Source organism: Gekko japonicus, unplaced genomic scaffold, assembly GCF_001447785.1.
Source record: "Gekko japonicus isolate JY-2015 unplaced genomic scaffold, Gekko_japonicus_V1.1 scaffold54, whole genome shotgun sequence".
Classification (NCBI taxonomy): domain Eukaryota; kingdom Metazoa; phylum Chordata; class Lepidosauria; order Squamata; family Gekkonidae; genus Gekko; species Gekko japonicus.
The window spans coordinates 1,654,020-1,674,820 of NW_015167058.1; the positions used below are offsets into that span (position 1 = coordinate 1,654,020).

The following is a 20,801-nucleotide window of genomic DNA, read 5'->3' on the forward strand; positions in this document are numbered from 1 at the left end:
GTGTTTCCGAGTTCTATTCCCGCCAGCGGGAACTAGCCTCATTGGCCCAACATGGTTCAAATCCCTTTTATAGGCTACACTTGTGTATTGGTAGTTATTCCTAACAATGTTCTTGTTCCTGTCTGAACCATCGCTTTGAAATAAACCTTGCTTTGATTCAAACGTGGAGTTATTTCGAATGCCTGGGGATCCAACAATTGTGAAGCAAAAGGGTGATGAGCTTAGAACAGTGGAAATTTAGGGAGAAAGATTGTTGTTGCCTCTTCTCAAGAAAAGTTTGGATGTAGTGCAAAAAAACACAAACAAATAAACCCTGAACACTGTCCAGTCTTACCTGCAAAAGAATGCATATAGCTGGTATACTACCCAAACTTGTTAAAGGTGCTATGAACAGCACAAAAGACCCAAGTTTGACAACACCAGTCAAGGTATGAATCTGCTCCTTTTAGGGGGGAGTGCAGATCTTCTCAGGACAACTTGACTCTACAATCCATTCTTGGGTAATGTAATATAATAAATACATTACTGACCAATAGTATCTGTGTTGTCTTGAAAGGATTTTGGTTTATTAGCCTTCATTGAGGCCATTACCACTGCCAGGCAACTGCCTCACCTGAAGCAGAGTTGGATGTCATCTACATAGTAAGTGACACATCACTACATATGCCCTGATAAAATGATGATCCCCTGTATCTCCCCAACTGTCTGGCAGATCTTTTCCCACCCAAACTTCACTGCCCCTCATTGACTGATTTGCCTCACAGTAGCATGTTATATATTCTTTAACATAAAAGACTTGACTGTCCCACCCTATGTTTAGATATTTAGTTTAGGCTTTTTCTCAGCTCAGGAACTCTACTGAAAATACAGGAGCTGTCCAGTGTTTTTTTTAACCCTTGAGAAATGGCACTTGAGGCAAATTAACTTTCAAAAACAGAATAAAGATTTTATTAAACAGCCAGGGAATATATATATGTATCATAGGATTAGTCAAAGTTTTGAGATTGCTGAGGTAAAAAAACTTTCTAATATATACAGAGTTGAATTCTTAAAGAGAGTGTATTTGTAGTTTTGTTTCAAGGCTTTCTATTTCTTTCTTTGAGAGGTACTTTGTTTCATATAATTCAGCACTAACACAGTTCTTATTGATGTTACAGGTTTTCCTTTAGATAATACAACTTTTCATTAGCTCCTGAGGTGCCCAAGTGTCTCCCCTTTATCACAAACCAGGGTTCTCTTCCCAACCCCTTTCACTAGCAGGAAGTTATTCTCCTTGTCCCTAAGAAGCAATAACTTGTTTTACTATTTGGCTTGTATGGAAGTTCTCTCAAACTACCCAGACCGTCTGCCAAATCCTTCTGTAGTATCTGTTGTCTGTATAAGGCTGTTCTGTAGCTTTTCTGACTAGGAATATAAAATTCTCAGAGCATTTTTAATAAATTTAGACAAGGGGGTTTCTCTTCTTTTCTCTGTAGAAGTACTTTTCTGACTATTGCCTGTCAGAAAACACTGACTCCCATGTCTCTTCCCTTAGAAGCCACACCCTCTGTCTACTGATCCAGACATTAGTTTTCACACAATCAAAAAGGCGAAAGACCAAATTGCAAAAGACCTCTTTTCCCTTCAGATCAGTTTTTATTTTCTCTCACAGCTGATGTTGGCCAGTCAGAGAGCTAGTAGAGTAGCCAATCACATAAGCTCTTCTCTCCAGGAAAGTTGAACTCATGAGCTCTCTGATACCAGCAGCATTAAAAAAACCACCTTCCTTCTCTGTGCAATCCATCACAGATGTCATCTGCATATTATGTGACACCTCACTCCATATCTCCTGATAAAGTCTCTCAGCATCTTTATTTTACCTGTCTTTTTCAACATCTTTGTAGAGTCCTGCAGTATGCCACAACACAAAATCATGGGTTCAAGTAGTCCCTAGCACTACAGGTTAGTACTGATCAGCCAGATAGAAGCAAAACCACCAAAGCACTGGTTCCTGCCAGGATGCCCAGAAAGATACTCTATTGAATGCTATCAAAAGCGCAACTGGGAGGATCAATGGATTCAGTCCTTCATCTTCTACCTGAAAAGGATACTGCGTTAGGGCAAGCAAGGCAATTTCAGTTCCAGACACAGGCCTGGAGCTATGTTGATATGGCTCATGCAAGAAAGCTTGGAGGCATCCATCTACCAGTTGTTTCAGCACCATGCTTAAAAGGATGACGTCACTGAGTTTCTTTAGGGTCCAAGGGGGACGTTTTCAGGAAGAGGTTTCCTGAACTGCCTCTTTCAGTGTGATTTATGTTATTCTGCCCTTTACCATTTACTCTTTCATGGAGTCATCTAGATAATCTCTTTGGCTAGATTTAATAGCCCAGTATGTGCAAGGGTTAAACTCTTTGTTATCTGGACTTCTCCAAGCAGCTTGCTGCAGTTACTGAAATTCATGTGAGCAATTTTGGCTTAGACAGTTGTCTGGTAGTATTTTGAGAGAGACTCCACTGGTTCAACAGTTCAGAGTTGTGATGGATGCAACCAATTTTCATCTGCAAAATGACTCGCAAAAATGTCATAGTGAGGTACCATTTGGTCAGAGTTTGTGTTATCAAGGAAATAATTAAGCAGTCCCTTCACTAATTGAAACAGCTCAGCTGGGCTGTTTTGTGCAGGCACGCTTCTGGCAAAGTGAGCCTCCTGTGCCATAACTGCACCAGAGTAAACTAAATAAGTTCCAACTTTTGTTTACTTATATTTGTCTTGTTTTTTCCCCCCACTGGTACTCATTCTGAACTGTCTTTATGGGCCAAACCTCCACAGTAAACCAGAGCTGAACAAGGTCTGTGGAACTGAAAAAGACACTTAACAGTGATTATTAATAGCCTAGAACATCTCCAGATCCAGAAGTCAACCAGGGCTTTTAAGGAAGTATCAGCCTTGTCAACAGGAAACTGAATGCAGTTACCCTCACAACTCCCCATACACTGACTTGTGCAGTGTAACCACGTGCCAGTGAAATGTTTGATTAAAACTTGTATATCAGTGTCTAAGAATTCCCCTCCTCTCAGCAGAATGGTTTCTCCATACAAGCTATATAAGAAACTGTCAGAAAATCTTAATCATAGTGACTTCCGGTCATGGCTGCGCGACTGACGACCGGCTCTCGGGCAAGCTCCCGGAGCCAGTTTGCCCACACGCTGTCTGGGGGGGGGGTCCCGCTTATGCGGAGATCCTAAGGAGCCTTGGGTTTAAAGGCTCCGAACCAGGGGGCGCATTCGGGAGACTGGGGAAGCCTCTTACCGGCACGAAAGCTGGGAATTGAGGCTCCCCGTGCAAGTCTCTCTTTGCCCCAAACGGCCCCAGCTGCGTTGTGCCCCGTGAAGGGGACTAGCAAAGCCGCCGGAACATCGGAGTGATGAAGCAATAAGGTGAAAGCTGGAAGACAAGCGCATGCGACTAACTGTGAGTTGGTGATCAAAATAAAAGCCCCAGCCCGAGCGAGCTCTGTCCCCCGGGAAACCGAAGGGGAGGAGGGATTCCCCCCCACAGTAAAAAAGAGACTCTTTTAAAAAACGGAGAAAGGGGGCGAAGCGAAAAATTGATTAAGCGGATTACCTTTTGGAGGAGAGTTGAGAGCAGGCAAAAAGGAGCCATCCTTGGGTGGCGCGGCACGAACTTTTGAAGTGTAAACAAAGTTTGAAAATGGCGTGGAAAGAGAAAGACAAAAAGGCTTCAGAAAGGCAGACAAAGAGGACAGGAGGAGCTTCCTGTCCGAGTCCCTCCTCTGCTGGGACTGCTGTCAATCAACAAGAAAGAGATCTTGCACGCCATCTGCTGGAGGAACTGCAGAAAATTAACCAGAAGCTTGATAACATGGAAGGGGCTTTCAGTATCCAACAGAAAAAAATGACAGAGACTGCTGACAAGGTGGATGAAATTGCAAAGAAGTGTCTGGCGTCAACAGAAGAAATACAAGGTGTTAAGAAAAAAGTTGTCAAAGTGGAAAAACAACAGATGAAGCAAGAAAATAAAATATTGATGCTTCAAATGGAAAAGTCAAACTTGATTCTTCGATTCCAAGGGTTGAAAGAAGAAGAACAGGAGGACCTCAGAGACATTTTGGCAAAAGCGTTGGCACCACGGATCGGCAGCGAAGCGGAACAAATAAAAGAAGAGATTGATTTGGCCTACAGAGCCTATTCCAACTATACAAGGAAAAATAAGCTGCCGGCAGAAGTGGTAGTAAAGTTTACCAAGCAACGTCTCTGGGATCAAATTTTAAAATCAGTTTCAACAACACCCTTGAAAATTGGAGAACAACCAATTCGAGTTTTGAAAGATATTCCGTTTGAAATCAGAATGAAGAGAAAAGAATACAAAGGATTGACTTTATTCTTACAAAAACGCCAAATTAGCTATCGGTGGCTGACGCCAGAAGGACTGACCTGTAAATTTAAAGATAAAAGAGAAAGAATTGACTCTATCTTGAAAGCAAAAGAATTTTTGAGAAAGCACGCCAACACAGAAGAAGAGGCAAAACTCGCAGAGGGGATGTCGGGAAGAAGCGAGGGCAGCAGCTCAGAAGGAGAGGTGAAAGAAGAAGAACTAAAAGGAGCAGCCGGTTCAACGTATAATTTAAGAGAAAAGAAAGGAAAACTATCCTAAAAAAGACTTATTTGGTTGTGCCATTGAAGAAATACTAACCCCAAAAGGACTTTACTAACATACTAATAGCCTGACTTGAAGGACTCTGAACTAGAAGATTCTCCAACCACAGAAGAAGCTTTAAATCTTGATATGAACTTTGACCTTAATACTAACAGATTAACATACCAGTATCTAACATCACTCAAACTTTTCTTTGTCCCTCTATATACCTCCCCTTTTTCAGACTTAAAAGCGAAATTTCTCTCCTTTTTAGGAGAGGGAATAAAACCTTTTAAAAAAAGAAAAGAAAATCTTAATCATAGTGATTCTTATATTGCAAGCATGTCTTCTGATGCTTTTAACTGCAGTGCATTGTATGTGTTAAGTGATCTATAAAGCAGATTTGCTTTCTAACTCTTGCTTAGCCACTTGGCAATACCAGGCTAATCTAGTACACTCTTTTTAACAAGTGACAACTTAAAAAAAAGAAAGAATAATTGTAGTTACTTTTCATTTAGGAATAATTGGCAACTTCTGAAGTGTCATTACAAAATCAAGACCTGATTTCATTTATTTTTTTCAGTACAACCTATTGTTGCATTTAATCAACTACATTTTCCAAAATTGTCTTAAGTGATGTAAGATGGAACATTATGTTTTACTAGGAATAAGGCCCGTTGTGGAAATAAATACAATGAGCTCTAGAAAGAGGCTCTGGGCGGGTGCTCTGGCCTTGGGCACTCAGCATCAAATTGCTGTGGTGACCTCAGCAGTGTGTAATGACACAGAGTCCACCGTTTTCTCCAGGGGGAGTGATCTCTGTCATCTGAAGAACAGCTGTAAGTCTGAGTGACACTTGGAGAGTGGCAGAAGCGGTTCCCCAGGAGGAAATGGCTGGTTTGGAGGGTGGAGCCTATGGCATTGTACCTATTTAAGGTCCCACCCCTCCTCCAACTCCACCATCTCCAGTCTCCACCCCTCAAATCTCCAGGAATTTCCCAACCTGGAGCTGGTGACCCTATATCCTTCCCAGCCAACTATCAACCTACCTTTATTTGCCCCTCTGACTTCAGCTTTCCATCTCCTCTCTCCTCCCTCCTGGAGAGCAGTTGTAATTCTGAGTGATCTCCAGCCCTCACCTGGAGATTGGCAACAATGGTTCCCCAGGAGGAAATGGCTGGTTTGGAGGGTGGAGTCTATGGCATTGTACCTGTCTGAGGTCCCACCCCTCCTCAAACCCCACCCTCTCCAGTCTCCACCCTTCTAAACTCCAGGAATTTCCCAACCTGGAGTTGGCAACCCTATCTCCTTCCCAGCCAACCATCAACTTACCTTTATCTGCCCCTCTGACTTCAGCTCCTCCTCTCCTCCTGGAGAGCAGTTGTAATTGTAAGTGATCTCCAGCACTCACCTGGAGATGGGCAACAGTGGTTCCCAAGGAGGAAAAGTACAGTCCTGCTCTGCAATGGGGACCAAAGCAGCTTACATCATTCTCTTCTTCGTCTTTTCACTTGCACAACAATCCTGTGAGGTAGGTTAGGCTGAAAGTCTGTGAGTGGTCTGAAATCACCCACTCCACTTCCACAGCAAGAACCTGGGTCTGGCAGACCATGCTCTGAAGCGGACCAGATTGGCTGTGGTATTGCCTGGTATCACAACTGAACTCCAGACAACAGATCTCTCTCTCTCCCCCTGGAAAAAATAACTGCTTTGGAGGTTGGGCTCTATGACATTCTGTTCAGCTGAGGCCAATCCCCTCCCTAAACTCTGGCTTCCGTAGACCCTACCATAAAATCTCCAGGAATTTCCCAACCTAGAGCTGGCAACCCTAGTCAGGACTGGCCCCAATGAGTTTTCTCTCAAAGGCCAAAATAGGCGTAGAAAGGGTCTTTCCCCATGCCTTTTACTGACAGATCCAAGCTTGGTTGCCTAGTAACAGGCACTGAGGGGAAAGTAGGGTTGCCAGCTCTGAGATTTTTTGGGGGGGGGTCCTATGGAGGGCAGCGTTTGGGGAGGGGAAGGACTCAGCAGGATATAATGCTGTATTGTTTACCCTTCAAAGCAGCCATTTTCTCCAGAGGAACTGATCTCTGTCATGTGGAGATCAATTGTAACAATGGCAACCTTAGGGGAACATCATCCTCACAGCGGGGGGTTGAAGAGAATAGTTTGACGGCTGCTGGCCAACCTCAGTAGCCAGCCAGCCATGGCAGAGCCAAGCAGGAGAGACCGCCCTCGCTTCCATAGACTTCAGCACAAAATCTCCAGGAATTTCCCAAACTGGAGCTGGGAATCCTATTCAGGAGTAGTCCCAATCAGTTCCCCACAAAGGGCTGAAAAGGGCTTCATTCCTTTGTCTTTTTACTGACAGAACCAAGCTTGGTTGCCTAGCAACAGCCACTGAGGGAAAAGTTAGTCCTACAGAAGCCAAGCAAGAGAAGTGGCTTCGTAAGAGAGACAGCCGTTTGGCAGTGATTCTGACAGGGAACAGTGGTTGAGGTGGCAGTGAGTGGGGAAGAGGAGCAGACCAAGCACCCAGCCAATAGCATGTGATTACTCTTGAGTGGCGGTTGATGGGCCAGTGGCTGATGGAGCACACAGCACAGCCAGTGGGAGAGCTGGAAATGGCCAACACGTCAAAAGAATTATATTTATAAGATTGTTTCTCTGAAACATAATTAAGCAGATTTCTTTCTCAGCTATATAGTTATATTGCTGATAATTTTTGCCAGCAAGTATCAGTTTCAGTAGCCCAAATCGTGTGTGTGTTTGTGTGTGTGTGTGTGTGTGTGTGTGTGTGAGAGAGAGAGAGAGAGAGAGAGAGAGAGAGAGAGAGAGAGAGAGAGAGAGAGAGAGAGAGAGAGAGAGAGAGAGAGAGAGAGAGAGAGAGAGAGAGAGAGAGAGAGAGATGGCTTCGTGGGGCTTACTGATATGCTTGCAACCTGTATGGGTACTAGTTTAGATAAATTCAGTATTACATTGCTGTGTTAATTTGCTCTCCAAATACAAAATAAAGGCTCTTTAAACCTTTCTTACTATCTCATTTCAAGCATTCTTTCAACTTGAAAGAAAAGGATGCTTTAGAAGTGGTAAAAGATAAACTTTTTAAATGACTTTGCCAGCTTTATCTCTGCGTTCAGCCTCAAGATGAAATGAAACAAAGTATAACTGTTTCCTAGCTTCTGTGCTCCAAACATGCTTAGTGTCCCTCCTTCCCCTCCCCTCCCCTCTTCTTGACACATTTTCTGTAACCTTGAGGTTTTAGGAATAATTAAGAGTTCCAGTTGATGATTCTTCAGTATTTATGTTTATTTTATTTATTTATTGGATTTTTACCCCCACCCCCCAGCAAGGCTGGCTCAGGGCAGCTTACATAAAAACCGTGCAAAATTTACAATAAAACATAAATCAAGTTAGATTAAACAATTCTTAAAATCATTAAACTATACAACTCAATAAAGTGCTAGTAGCATTAATTCCTGATGGCTATGATTACTCAGTCCACTCTTCTCATAGTTGGTTCTTTGATCTTCTTTTAACTGTCCTTCCGGCAACTGACTTGATCTGTTATTAAAAGTCGGGAGCGGGATCCCTCCCATCGGTCCGCCCCGACTCAGACATAGGACCTCCGTCTTCATCAGATTCAGCCTGCTCAGTCTAAGCCAGGGGTGGCCAAACTTACTTGATGTAAGAGCCATATAGAATAAACACCAAATGTTTGAGAGCCGCAAGACATGAACAAATATTACACATTTTTACTGGTAAATATGCAAATTTCCTTTTTATTAACATTAAATGAGACTGCCAAAAATAACAAAAGCAGTAAAAGCAGATATTGAGAAAGATATTTATTTGTCCAATTATATTTGTTTGCTAATGATATTTAGCTTCCCCAGCTGCCCTGCCGGGAGCCACACAATATGTGTGAAAGAGCCGCATGCGGTTCCCGAGCCACATTTTGGCCACCCCTGGTTTAAGCCAACCAGCCACAGCTTGTAATGCCTGGCTCAGATTTTCCAGTTTGGAGTCAGACCGGCCACCCAATAACATAGTTCTTGCTGTGAATAGATTTGTTCTTGTTGTTGTTGTAACAGATAGTTCTGTAATTATTCTGATAGAACAGATAGTTCTGTAATTATTACAGATGTTCTGTAATTATTTAATGAAAACCCACAATAATATGGATAGGACCATCTGATTATTAACTAATGTTTCTCATCAGTTTTACTTTCCATGGGGAGGAGGATTATAAGTACAGAGCAAGCTTACAGACAGAATCTCTCTCCCTTTTGCAGCAGCCCTATTCTCCCTGCAAAAGCCACTCCTAAGGGTTGAGAACCCCTTGGGAATGACATGGAATGCTTGACCAGGTGGTCCATCAGGAAAGGGAAATGGATACAAATCCTCCCCACACATGTTCTTGCAGAAGCTTAAACTCAGTTCATAGAATCAGTTCCTCTTTCTTGTCATAGTTCTCTCTGCCACATTGCACACTCTTCCTGAATGGCTTGAGGGGGGGGCGAGTGGAGAGAACTACAGCAAGAAGGGGAAGGCATCAAGACCCTCTTTTGTGAACTTGCTGCATTCACAGTGCTCAGGATTCAAGTTCATGTATCTTATCAGAAAAGCTTGATTTTAACAGATTAACAGATTTTGCATAAAAAATACTAAAGGCATTAATTGAAATTCAAATACTCTTATTCTATAGATTTATATTATAGCTTCCTAGTGTATGAAATAGCATTAATCCCTGCTTTCCAATACCTTGATTAAACCACATTTGTAAAAGCACTGCTTTTCTTTGCTTCAGTTGGGAGAGCGGGGTATAAATCCAATAAATAAATAAAAATACAAAGTTGATTAATATATTCTAGCATTTTAATTTGTCAAGATAACATATGTTAAAGCGATTTATCTGTGGCAGTTGATACTGAGTTTTTATCATCTATATTTCTGTTGCCTTTTCGTATAATTCCTTCCAATAGTAAAATGGCCAGCCACTGTTATAATCATGAAAACAACAAAAACCTGGCCACCCGCAACATAAGGGGTTTCAATATACTTGGGAAACTTTCCAGTTTGTAGAAAAATGTTACTTCATAAACTAACCAAAAGAGAGGGAAGAAGAATCTCAAAACAGTTTGAAGATGCTCTAGGGGGCATGGGATGTTGAGAATAGTTGAGCCAGTTAATGGAAAGAGGAAAAGTTAACCTGCTGAAGCCCCTGACATTATATAGAATCATGCTAAGGGGGGGGGATTGGAGTTTCCAGTTTTTGCTTCTCACCTGTGATTCCTCAAATTCCTTCCACTGAGGGTTTTTTTTTTCTTTTAAAAATATTGTGATATTTCTTTGATTGTTTTTATTCTGTATTGCAAGCCACTCTGGCCAAGCCTAAGGAGCTTCAGAATAAAATTGTTCTCCATGAAATGTTCTTTTTTATGCTCTCCAGGGATGTGTGGAAGAAAGCTAGGATAAGAAGTAATAAAAATATTTAACATGTTGTTGATAATAATGTCTTAAATACTTCAGTTTAAAAGCTATTCAGTTTTAAAGGACATTCATATTTAAATTAACATTACAAATGACTGCTACATTGAACCATTGTGTTGCTTGTAACTCTTGCTTGCTTGGCAGGTTGATGACATATTAGGAGAAGGTAGTGATGATAGTGACAGTGAAAAAAATAAAGCAGGAGAACGAAAGAAAACTCCGAGTGGTGCAGAAGAGACACTAAATATGACGATAGAAGACAGCCCTATATCAGCAACATCAAGTGAGAGAAGTTTGACAGGTAGTGTGCCCAGGTATGTGTTCTTTACCTTTTTAGAATTAATATTGATAATATTCCATACATTTGCCACTTCCAACAGCCACCATTCTAATGTAAATGCTTCATTCAGCCATTTAGAAAACCTGTTTTGGTATGCATTGTATGGATAGATATCTGAAATCGTCTTTTTGTGAATCCATCTTGTCACTTAGTATAAACAGCTATCTGCCTATTGTGCAATTCCGTATCTATTTTGCAGATTTAAATAGGAAAGTCGTCCAGTCGTAGCACATATTCTCTGTATACTCCTCCCTGAACTCTGCAGTATCTAAAAAGACATGCTAGGGAGAAGAAAGATAATCATAATACTAAAACTAATATTGTGTGCCAGAGTTGAATATTGGGTTCTGTAGTCTGCATAGATTTTCCCTTGGTCTAAACACCTGTGTGCAGTATTGTTATTTTTATGATCACAGTCTAGCCTCCTTTGGTATTTGGCATACAAACATGGAAACTAAAGAGGCATTCCAGTGACTTATGTAAGCATGCTTAGTTCCTTTGATTAGATTTTATATGCTGCTTTTCAATTCAAGTATCAATTCAAGAAACTTTTGTTAAAATGGTAGAACAATGCAACACTGTAAAACAACGCTTTGTGAAGATATTGGGCTCCAAGCGCCATGGTCACTGGGATTAGTAATCATAACATAATGCCTTTCAGTGTTTAGAGCACTTCCAAGTACATCATCAGAGATATTCAATCACCAGCAATTTGGTTCACAAGTTGTCCACAAGTTGTGATCAGCATAGCTGACTATTTGACAAACTGTAATCAAACTGCGGAAGCCTACATCAGTTTTAAATTCTGAGGGTTCTTGCACTTCCAGACTAATACTCCACACAGTGGATTAAAATTGTAAAATGAGGCTGTATTTGCAGTCATACTCAAGTTTACACAGAACTTTAGCCGTAGGTCAGTGATCGTAAGACTGCAGTCTTAGTCCTGTACTGCACTTCTTTGTCAGTGGACATACATATAAATAACTGCATGGAGGACTGCTGTCTTCATTTTCAAGGCATGGTATTTAAAGAAGTGTCACCCAACAAATACTAAAATTTATTGAAGATAATGTAGTTGAATTACTTGATCTTCTTCGTGGTCTCTGTGCTTCACACCAATGGGCCAGGCACGAAAATCCTTTTAAGAGAGCTTGCTAGGCACCGGCAGATCCAGCGCAGGCGCACTAGATCCCATTGGTGTGAATGCACAGATGACCACTCGAAGATCACCAGTTACTGGTAAGCAACCTGGTTTTTTTTACCACATGATATTGCACAAAAATTGGTTTTCTAAAATGTTAAATGACAATATTTATTTATATTATTTCTAGTCCACCTGTCACACTGGGACTCAAGGCGCATCACGTAGAATAAATCAATATATTTGGCAGACCGTGAACATAACATGACATGTTAAACAAAAGCAATTTTTTTTTATTTATTATACACAACTATAACTACACACAACATAACAAACATACAACGTGTGGTCTGGCTACCACGTTTAAAACAGATCCATCCTCTGTACCTTCTTAAGCATAAACTAAATAGACTAATTTAACATTTTTCCAAAATATTTAAGTTGCTTAAATATTCATTTCAATCCAATCATATACATTTGACCAATTTTTTTGAAAAACTGAATTCATATTTCCATGAATTTTATGTGTTAAGTTATCCATTTCAATCACCTTGATGACTTTGTTAATGAAATCCCATCTGTCTGGTATATTTTCATTCTTCCAGTATCTGGCTAAAACTATTCTCGCTGCTGCCAATAAGTGAGTCATTTTCATCCTTTTTCCATTTTTCCGGTAGTATAGTTAATAGAAATATTTCAGGATCAAGTGGTACCTGTAACTTCGTTGACTGCGTTATTATCATATTATTATTGCGTTATTATCATATTAGATATTATCATATTAGATATTATCATATCTTTTTACCACGTTACAGGTCCACCATACACGATAAAAGGATCCTACATGAGATTTACACTTCCAGCACACATTACTAACTCCTGGATAGAAGCGAGCTAACCTATCAGGTGCCCAATGCCAGCGATGACATACCTTTAAAACATTTTCTTTTAATGGTACGGCCTTAAGCCATCTCACATTCTGCCATATCCCCTCCCATTTATCTGAATCAATATTCTTTCCTATATTGCTGGACCACGCAGTCTTCAACGTCCTGTTATACTTATCAGTCATCCTACCATCTAACAACAAAGAATATACCTTCCGTATCATTTTAACCTCTGGACCTAATAATATCTTATCCAAAAAAAAAAGGAAAAATTACATAGTAGGTACCTGCTTACAACAACATGTTTATTGGCTGATAGTTGTTAATAATAAAACAGAATAAAATGAACTTGTATGAGATAGCATTCTTTTATTTTATTATGTATGGATTATTTTATGAAGAAGCTTCTTTCAACTTTTTTGTATTCAAACAAACTGGAATTAGTTTCAGTTGATCTGAAGATGGAAATATATTGACAGGTGAGCAAACTGTGCATTATTTCTTCTCCAGTGATCCTGGGGTGGGGCAGTTTGAACATCTGGGAGAAGCTCCTCTTTATAGACAGGCAAGGTCCACTATAAAGCGTGGTGATTCTCATTTTCTATTTCACCCTTTTGATTTCAACTTCTTCCCCCCCCCCCCCCCCCCCCCCATTTTCACCTTCCAGCAAGCCTTCCACATTGGATCGGCTGCGGGTAGGCCCCTGTTCAGGCAGCCTTTATCAGCCGTTGGGAGACTCTTTTGGAAGTGGGAAGGGTTTCCAAACCCCCTTCCCCTGCGGTGTGTTCCAGGCACCTGCAAGAAAGGCCCAGGAAGCCTGCTTCTGGGGAAAGAGGCAGGACTCTACTCCAGTTTTTCCTCATGCAAGGAGGAGGGGGAGATGTCTGATGAGGAGGAGTCAATAGTCACCATCATGCAGAATTGCCTTTTCCTGCAGGAGGTCTTCCACAATATCCTTCCAAAGGTCCCACACATTCTTGAAATCCTGGTGAGCAGACAGGAGGCAGAAATACCTGACCCCAAGAATCCAACAGGCTCTGCCAGGGCTTTTTCACTGAAGGGGTCATTCCCCCTTGGGATTCCTTTCCCGGCCATATTTGATAGGGTGGTGTGGACTGAGTGGGAAGCCCCAGCCAAGACAAAATCAAATCACCCTGTTATTGTGAAGTTCTATTCTCTGGTGCCAGAGGCTGTAGAGCACTTCAAGCTTTCATTGGTGGACGATCCAGTGGCTAGCTTGTGTTCCATTTCAGTTCTGCCCACAGATGCAGACAGATTGCCTAGGGATTCACGTGAAAGGAGAACTCAGCAGTCCCTGCAGAAAGATTTCAAGGTCTCCTCGACCTCCCTGAGGGCATAAACCGTATTCTCCCTCTCCGCCAGGGCTATTTACTCATGGGCTTCAGACCTCCCATCGGCCAACAGTGACACCCCTAAGGGGATAAAGGATGACCTGAAGAAGATTGCCTTTGCAGCTGACACGTCCTTAGACGCCATTCAACTATCTGCCAGGGCCATGGCAGTGAACATCACCGCCAGGAGAAATACATGACTTTGCTGCTGGGAAGTGGATCCCTCTGCTCAGGCAAAGGTGGCTAGCATACCCTCTAAGGGCGTTCAGCTCTTTGTGGAAGGGATGGACCAGTATTTGGTAAGAAGAAAATAAGGATAAGAAGAAAAGGCTGCCCTCCCACAGGAGAGAAGTCAAAACAAATAACTGCTTCCAGTCCTTTTGGAAACCCAATTGTGCTTCAAGTTTTTGAGCGTCCAGACCCTCCAAGGGAAGATGACATCCCAAGCAGTCAGGGGGCAAAAGGGCCTCCTTCCCCCGGACTTCAGGACAGAACCCCAAAGGCCCCCAAAAGAGCTCATCAGCATGACTATGGCAGGGCCCCAGGACTCAAAAAGATAGGAGGCCAGCTTTAAAGGTTTGCATCTAACTGGGAATCGACCATAGATGACAAGTGATTCCTGGACACTGGAAAAGAGGCTACTATCTAGAACTCTGGAAGGTTCCTCCCAACAGATTTGTACAGGTGCCAAAGAACAGATGCCCCCGGAAGCACCTTCTTCTCCTCAATGCTATACAACATCTCTTGGTGACAGGGGCGATATAACCTGTTCTGAAGTACCAAGAGGCCTGGGGGGTGTTATTCTGCCTTTTTTATTGTCCCAAAGAAAAATGGGAATGTGAGAGCTTTAATCAATAGCTGAGTGTTAATCTCTACATATGGCCTTCCCAATCACTATCCTTATCTACTTCCATACCAAATTTCAGGCATCTTAAACCATCCATTACTCAGGGATCAGCTAACTATTCTCATTACCTCTAGTGCTATAATACATCACAAATCCTCCAATAAGCTATGAGTTTTTTTAAAATAATTTTACCATTTCCAAAAAATGTCTTTACAATTTTACTATTCATCCCCTTTATATCTAAGATACTTCCTACTGTTTTACAATTAACATTCCCTAGTTTATTTCTAACCCTTACATCCTGCATCATTATAACTTTTAAACAACTTTCCAAAGCACAATACTTCTACCCAAACTTGTTTCTACATTCTATAATCATTCAAACTTTAGACCCATTCCTAATTATTATTCTTAAGTTGATTATATTTATGTTCACCTTTCCTTCACCCACCCCCGTAACTCTTTAACAGACTTTCCATAGTCAAATTCCATCTGATCAAATATCTGTCACAACTTATTATATAGTTTTCCATAGATCTTCCCTCTCCTTCTAAATATCCGTATCCTTTTTCCTTGTAGCACCATGTCTCTATGTTTCCGTTCCTTGAAAGTGTGGTAAATTTTTTCCAGTATAATTCCGTTAACTTTCAGCAGATCCCATTTCATTTTTACAGTGACCCCTTTAAATTTCCATTTACACTGATTTTCTTTTCTATCTTTCCAACCTCTTTCTCTTGCAATATTTTTTCCTTGCACTTTTTTTGTATTCCCATCCTTAGTTTCCCCACCTTTATTGCCTTCTTTCTCTGTGCTTGTGCTGGTGGAGGTGGAGGGGGCAAAACCTCAACATAGTCTTTCCTTTGCGGACATCCCCCGCTTTCCTCTATGTCCTGAATAGCATGTTCCAGTTCCTCGGATTCCTCCTTATTTATTATTTCAATTAGTGTGTTGTTAACTTTATCCAACAAGCTTGCACAAGCCATCTTTATTTCCTTTTGAATTGCGTCTCTCAATATGTTTTTAAATTGTTCTATCGATAGGTCTTCTATCACAATGATTCCGTTTATCTCCTCTTCCTCCTCTCCTGCAGTTGACGCCATTTTAGTTGTTCCATTACACTTAATCACTAATACTCCACTCAACAAAGTCTTTAATTTCTTCTTAAATTCATTCAATAGCCTCACCCAAGAACATCACCAAAATTCCCCTGTTTGGGATTGCTTTCCTTACTTTGTTTGGATCATCTTAAGTTAATGTATGGGTTGTTTTTTTCTAAAGTGAAACCTCAGTATTCAGGTTAAATTGCCGTGTTGGCACTTTGCGATAAATATGTGGGTTTTGGGTCGCAGTTTGGGCACTCTGTCTCTAAAAAGTTCGCCATCGCTGTTATAGACACTGCTCAGGACAGAGTTTTCCTATCACAGGAGAGGCAAGAGAATATCATAGCCTCGATATGGGAGATTTAACAACATTCCCAAGCAGAGGTGATGTCACTGGCAAGGATTCTCAGAATGATGGTCTCTTGTCAGGATATTGTCCAATGTTCTTGTTTTCATCTTTGCCCTCTCCCAAAGTTCCTCCTTCCATTTCAGGAGCTGATAGCCAAGAGACAGCACAAATTGGTCCAGCCCTTGGCATCCCTGATCCAGCCGCTCCAGTGGGTGGATGAGCCTGGTTAGGTTCCTGGAGGGGACCCAGTTAAGGGAGCTGAAAAGGATACTTATGACTTCGGACACGAGCCTCGCAGGCTTGGGTGCCCACTCTCAGAGAGAATGGTGCAGGGTTCCTAGTCTTGAGAGGAAGCATCCAAAATCATCAGCCTGCTGGAACTCAGGGCGATCAGGCTAAGTCTGCTGGCCTTCCCAGATCTTTTGACAGGACACCATATGCTAGTACATACGGACAATATGACAGCAAAGTCCTATGTCAACCGATAGGGAGGCACCAGATCCAGGTCTCTGCATGCAGAAGCAAAGCTGATGCTCCAATGGGCAGAGAGCCATCTGAGTTCAATCAAGGCCATGCACGTAGAAGTATGCACAAATATGGTGGCAGATTGGATCAGCAGGGATGCTGAACAAGATGACCTTTCAGCAGATGGCTGAGATGGCTGTGGACCTGTTCTCAACAGAACAGAACTGTCAGCTACTAAGATTTTTTTCAAAGACAAGATCCCAGCGAGCCTTAGGGGTAGATGCCCTAAGCTGCAAGTGGCTGAATCTACTACTCTAGGCCTTTTCCTAATGCAGATAATACAAAGGGTGTTTCAAAGGATTATGTATCTGCAGGCAGAGGTGATACTAGTGGCTCCCTTTTGGCCCTGCAGGGTGTGGTTCCAGGACTTGATGAGGCTATTGAGCATGGAGCCATGGCATCTCCCAGTCAGAAGGGATCTCTTGCAGGGGACCCTAGTGCAGGTTGCTAAATCTCACAGCTTGGAAGTTGAGCGGTCACAACTCGAGTAGATAGGGTACCTCGACAGGGTGATAGACACCCTAGTAGCTTCCAGGAAAGGGTTCACCAATAGGATGTATAACAACACCTGGCAGGTTTTCCAGACTTGGTGCTTGGGCAATGGGGTAGAGCCTCTCACAGCCAAGGTGGGAGATGTCCTGGTCTTCTTACAGGAAAGGTCTTAGCACTAGTACTCTTAAAAGACAGGTAGCAGCCATCTCGGAAGTCAGAGGATCCAAAAAAAGGAAATCCCTATCCCAGCATCTCCATGTCAAGAGACTCCTAAGGGACACCACCTTTATCAATCTACCTCAGGTTCATTGTTTTCCCAGTGGTCAGGTTGATTTAAAAAATGCAAAGAACTACCCGCTACGCAACTAGTATGCTGCCTGTGTAATCAAATACTATGTTAGGACATCAGAGTGCCTGTGGACTTTGCAGCTAGTGATAAAGAAGATGTCATTTAACTCTTGCAACAACAATGTTTTCAGGTAGCCAGATAGCCCAGCAGTTTCACCTTCAAAAAACAAAAGCAACATATGTTTGAGTTTTCAACTTGGCACCATACTTCTCGAACCTTCAACTGAAACACTGCCAGACATTTGTTATCTGTTTTGGTGAATCTTTGAATAAGATGATTCAAAAGGGTCAAATGGATTTAATGGTTTGGTTGTGGGATGAATTATGCAAAAACTTTCCACATGGTACCTGACCAGCTTTTTTCTTCGAACTGCTCCTGCTGACTGAAGACCTTCTTTAGAAGTTTCAAAAAAGCATATCGTCTTTACCAGTTGCAAAATTGCCACAGATATGAATGGATGGACCAAAGGTAACTCACCTTTTTCTGAAAAAAAATTGAAAGACTTGAAAGGAAAAGACAACAGATTGATGGGCTTTGGAACATGTAGTCTTCATGGGTCTTTTAAAACAGAATTGCATGTAGTAAAACGGGATGTGAATTCAGTCTTGTGCAACAAGTATTATCTGTTCAGAGATTCTCCTATTAGGCAAGGATCATACACTGCTATGACAAGAAGTACACAGTTTCCCCAGAAGCTTTGTTCCACTAAGTGCTTGGAGAATGCTATATGTCTTGAGGTATCAAATGTCTTTGACACTGTCAAGCAGTACTTGAAAGAAAGAAAGCTCTCTTAACAGTAAACCTGCAAGTTGCATAAACCTGCAGTGCAAGATCCCATTCATGAAGTGTAAAATGGCTTTCATGAAAAACCATTGCTGGATTGTGAGCCATTTTTACAAAGTTTTCAGAGCCAAAAACCAGTGTTACCTTTTTTGTATGAAGAATTTCATGAGCTAATCAGGAAACTAATGACTTTTGGCATAAAATCAGAAAAGCTGTAAAAAATGTAATCTATTTCACAGTTAACAATTGAAATTAATTCACAGAAGCAAGGTCGAAATGGGATTTGCAGCAAAGAATATCTTAAAAGAAATGAAGTGGCTGGATTATACCTAGAATGTTGAAATATGGTGGCAGCAGTTGTTGAAAAGTTGGTTCAAGATGGCTCATGAGTTATCAGCAGTAGATCCTACTTTCATCATACACAAACCCAATGTTGGAATTTCCAGAATAGGAACAGTACTTGAACTTTGAGTGGTAGTCAGGAAAATCAACAAAAGTTGGCCAGGGAAAATAAAATTTTAATGGCAGCCCTGAAGGATCTAGAGCAACTCAGATGAGTTATCCAAGAAGACCTGGAGTTGGTCTGCTACTGTAAAAATTAAATGCTTTTTTGGCTTTCAAATATAATGCATATTGTTGCACTAGGATACCCTTAGTTGAAAAATAGCATCTAGATTGAATGAACTACTTTCCTGTTTTGTTTTGTTTTTCCAAATCCGTAAATATAATGGTGGCTGTCAGGGCATTATTTTAACAACCAGTGTAGTTTCTAAAATAGAAAATCAAATTACTCTGAAGAAATTTCGGAATGTGTTGCCTAATGTGCAGTAGGCAACAGTTCTCTTCTTTTTTTCCAAAAATTTTATTCAGGATATAAACATTCACAGCCAACATTAAATTTTCTACATTTGTCCCCGTTATACCCTACCCACCTCCCTTTTCCCCTCCCTGGTATACGGCTTCCCACAGTGCTTCGACCTCCTGCATATTCACTTCTTTTTTATTTTTAACATATCAATTTTCTTTTTGTAGTTCACTACGTAACTGTTATTTCACTATAGCAATTAATTTTTTACTTATCCTATCTCCAAAAAATTCTATGCTTAATAATTATTAAAACAAAATAGATTGTCTTTTGCTTCCCAATACTTTTCTAAGTATTCTTTTAGATCCTTCCAGTCATTATAGAAATCATTTGCTTCCATATTATTCAACTTTCTTGTCAGCTTGTCCATTTCAACTGAGAATAATAGTTTTTTAATCCAATCTTCAATCTTCGGGATTTCTTCCTGTTTCCAACTTTGAGCATAGGTCATTCTGGCTGTTGTTATCATGTACCACATCAAAGTTCTCTTTGACACATTGACCTCTTCCATTTTTAGTCCCAAAAGTAATATTTCTGGCTCCTTTTTAAATGTACATTTAACAATTTTTTCCATTTCTAAATGAATTTGACTCCAAATTTTTTTTGCTTTTTCACAAGTCCACCACATATGATAAAAAGAGCCCTCCACTTTTTTGCACTTCCAACATTTGTTTGACATATTAATATTCATATTGGCAATCTTTTTTGGTGTCGTATACCACCTATACATCATCTTATAACAATTTTCTTTAAAGTTATTACACGTTGATATTTTTAGTGCATTTTTCCATAAATACTCCCAAGATTCTATTGTTACTTCCGTATTCATATTTACTGCCCATTTTATCAACTGTTCTTTAACCGTCTCATCTTCAGTATACCATTTTAACAATATTTTATACATTTTTGAAATACATTTTTTTCCACCCTCAAACCATACAACCTCAATCTCATTATTTTTTTCTCTAAAGCCAAAGATTTTTATCTCTTTTAAATAATTCATTTATTTGTCTATATTCCAACCAACCATATTTAAACTCCATTTCTTCTTCCATTTTCAATACAAACTAATTTCCCACCTTTTTAAACACACCTTTATATTGTATCCAATCTTCTCCCTTGTATCTCGGATATGGTTTTATTACCTCTGCCAGCACAATCCAAAGCGGTCTCTCATCCGAGAAAAACCGCTTATATTTCGTCCATACATCAAAAAGCACTCTTCTGATAAATGATGTTTTAAAAAACCATCCATTTTCGTGTTTTCATACCATAAATAAGCATGCCATCCAAACTTACAGTCATGGCCTTCTAGTGCCAACAATTTATTATTTTCTAATGTAATCCATTGCTGCAACCATGTTAAGCATACCGCTTCATGGTATAATCTAAGATTTGGTAATTGGAATCCTCCTCTTTCCTTCGCATCACAAAGAATCTTCATTTCGATTCGTGGTTTTTTTTCCCACCCCAAACAAACTTTGAAATTTCTCTTTGCCACGTAATCAATACTTTCACATCTCTTATTATTGGGATTGTCTGAAATAAAAACATCAGCCATGGTAAAATATTCATTTTAACTACTGAAATTCTTCCCAACAACGATAAGTTCAATGTATTCCATTTCATAATGTCCTGCT

At 40.7% G+C, this 20,801-nt stretch overlaps 1 protein-coding gene across 1 annotated transcript in view; it reads left to right on the forward strand.

Annotated features, from left to right (window-relative positions):
• Positions 1-20,801, forward strand: part of CTDP1 (CTD phosphatase subunit 1) — a 129,919-nt gene that overhangs the window by 93,815 nt on the left and 15,303 nt on the right. The window contains exon 11 of the mRNA XM_015412469.1: positions 10,276-10,445. Within this exon, the coding sequence (XP_015267955.1) occupies positions 10,276-10,445 (170 nt within the window). The remainder of the gene's footprint in view (positions 1-10,275; positions 10,446-20,801) is intronic.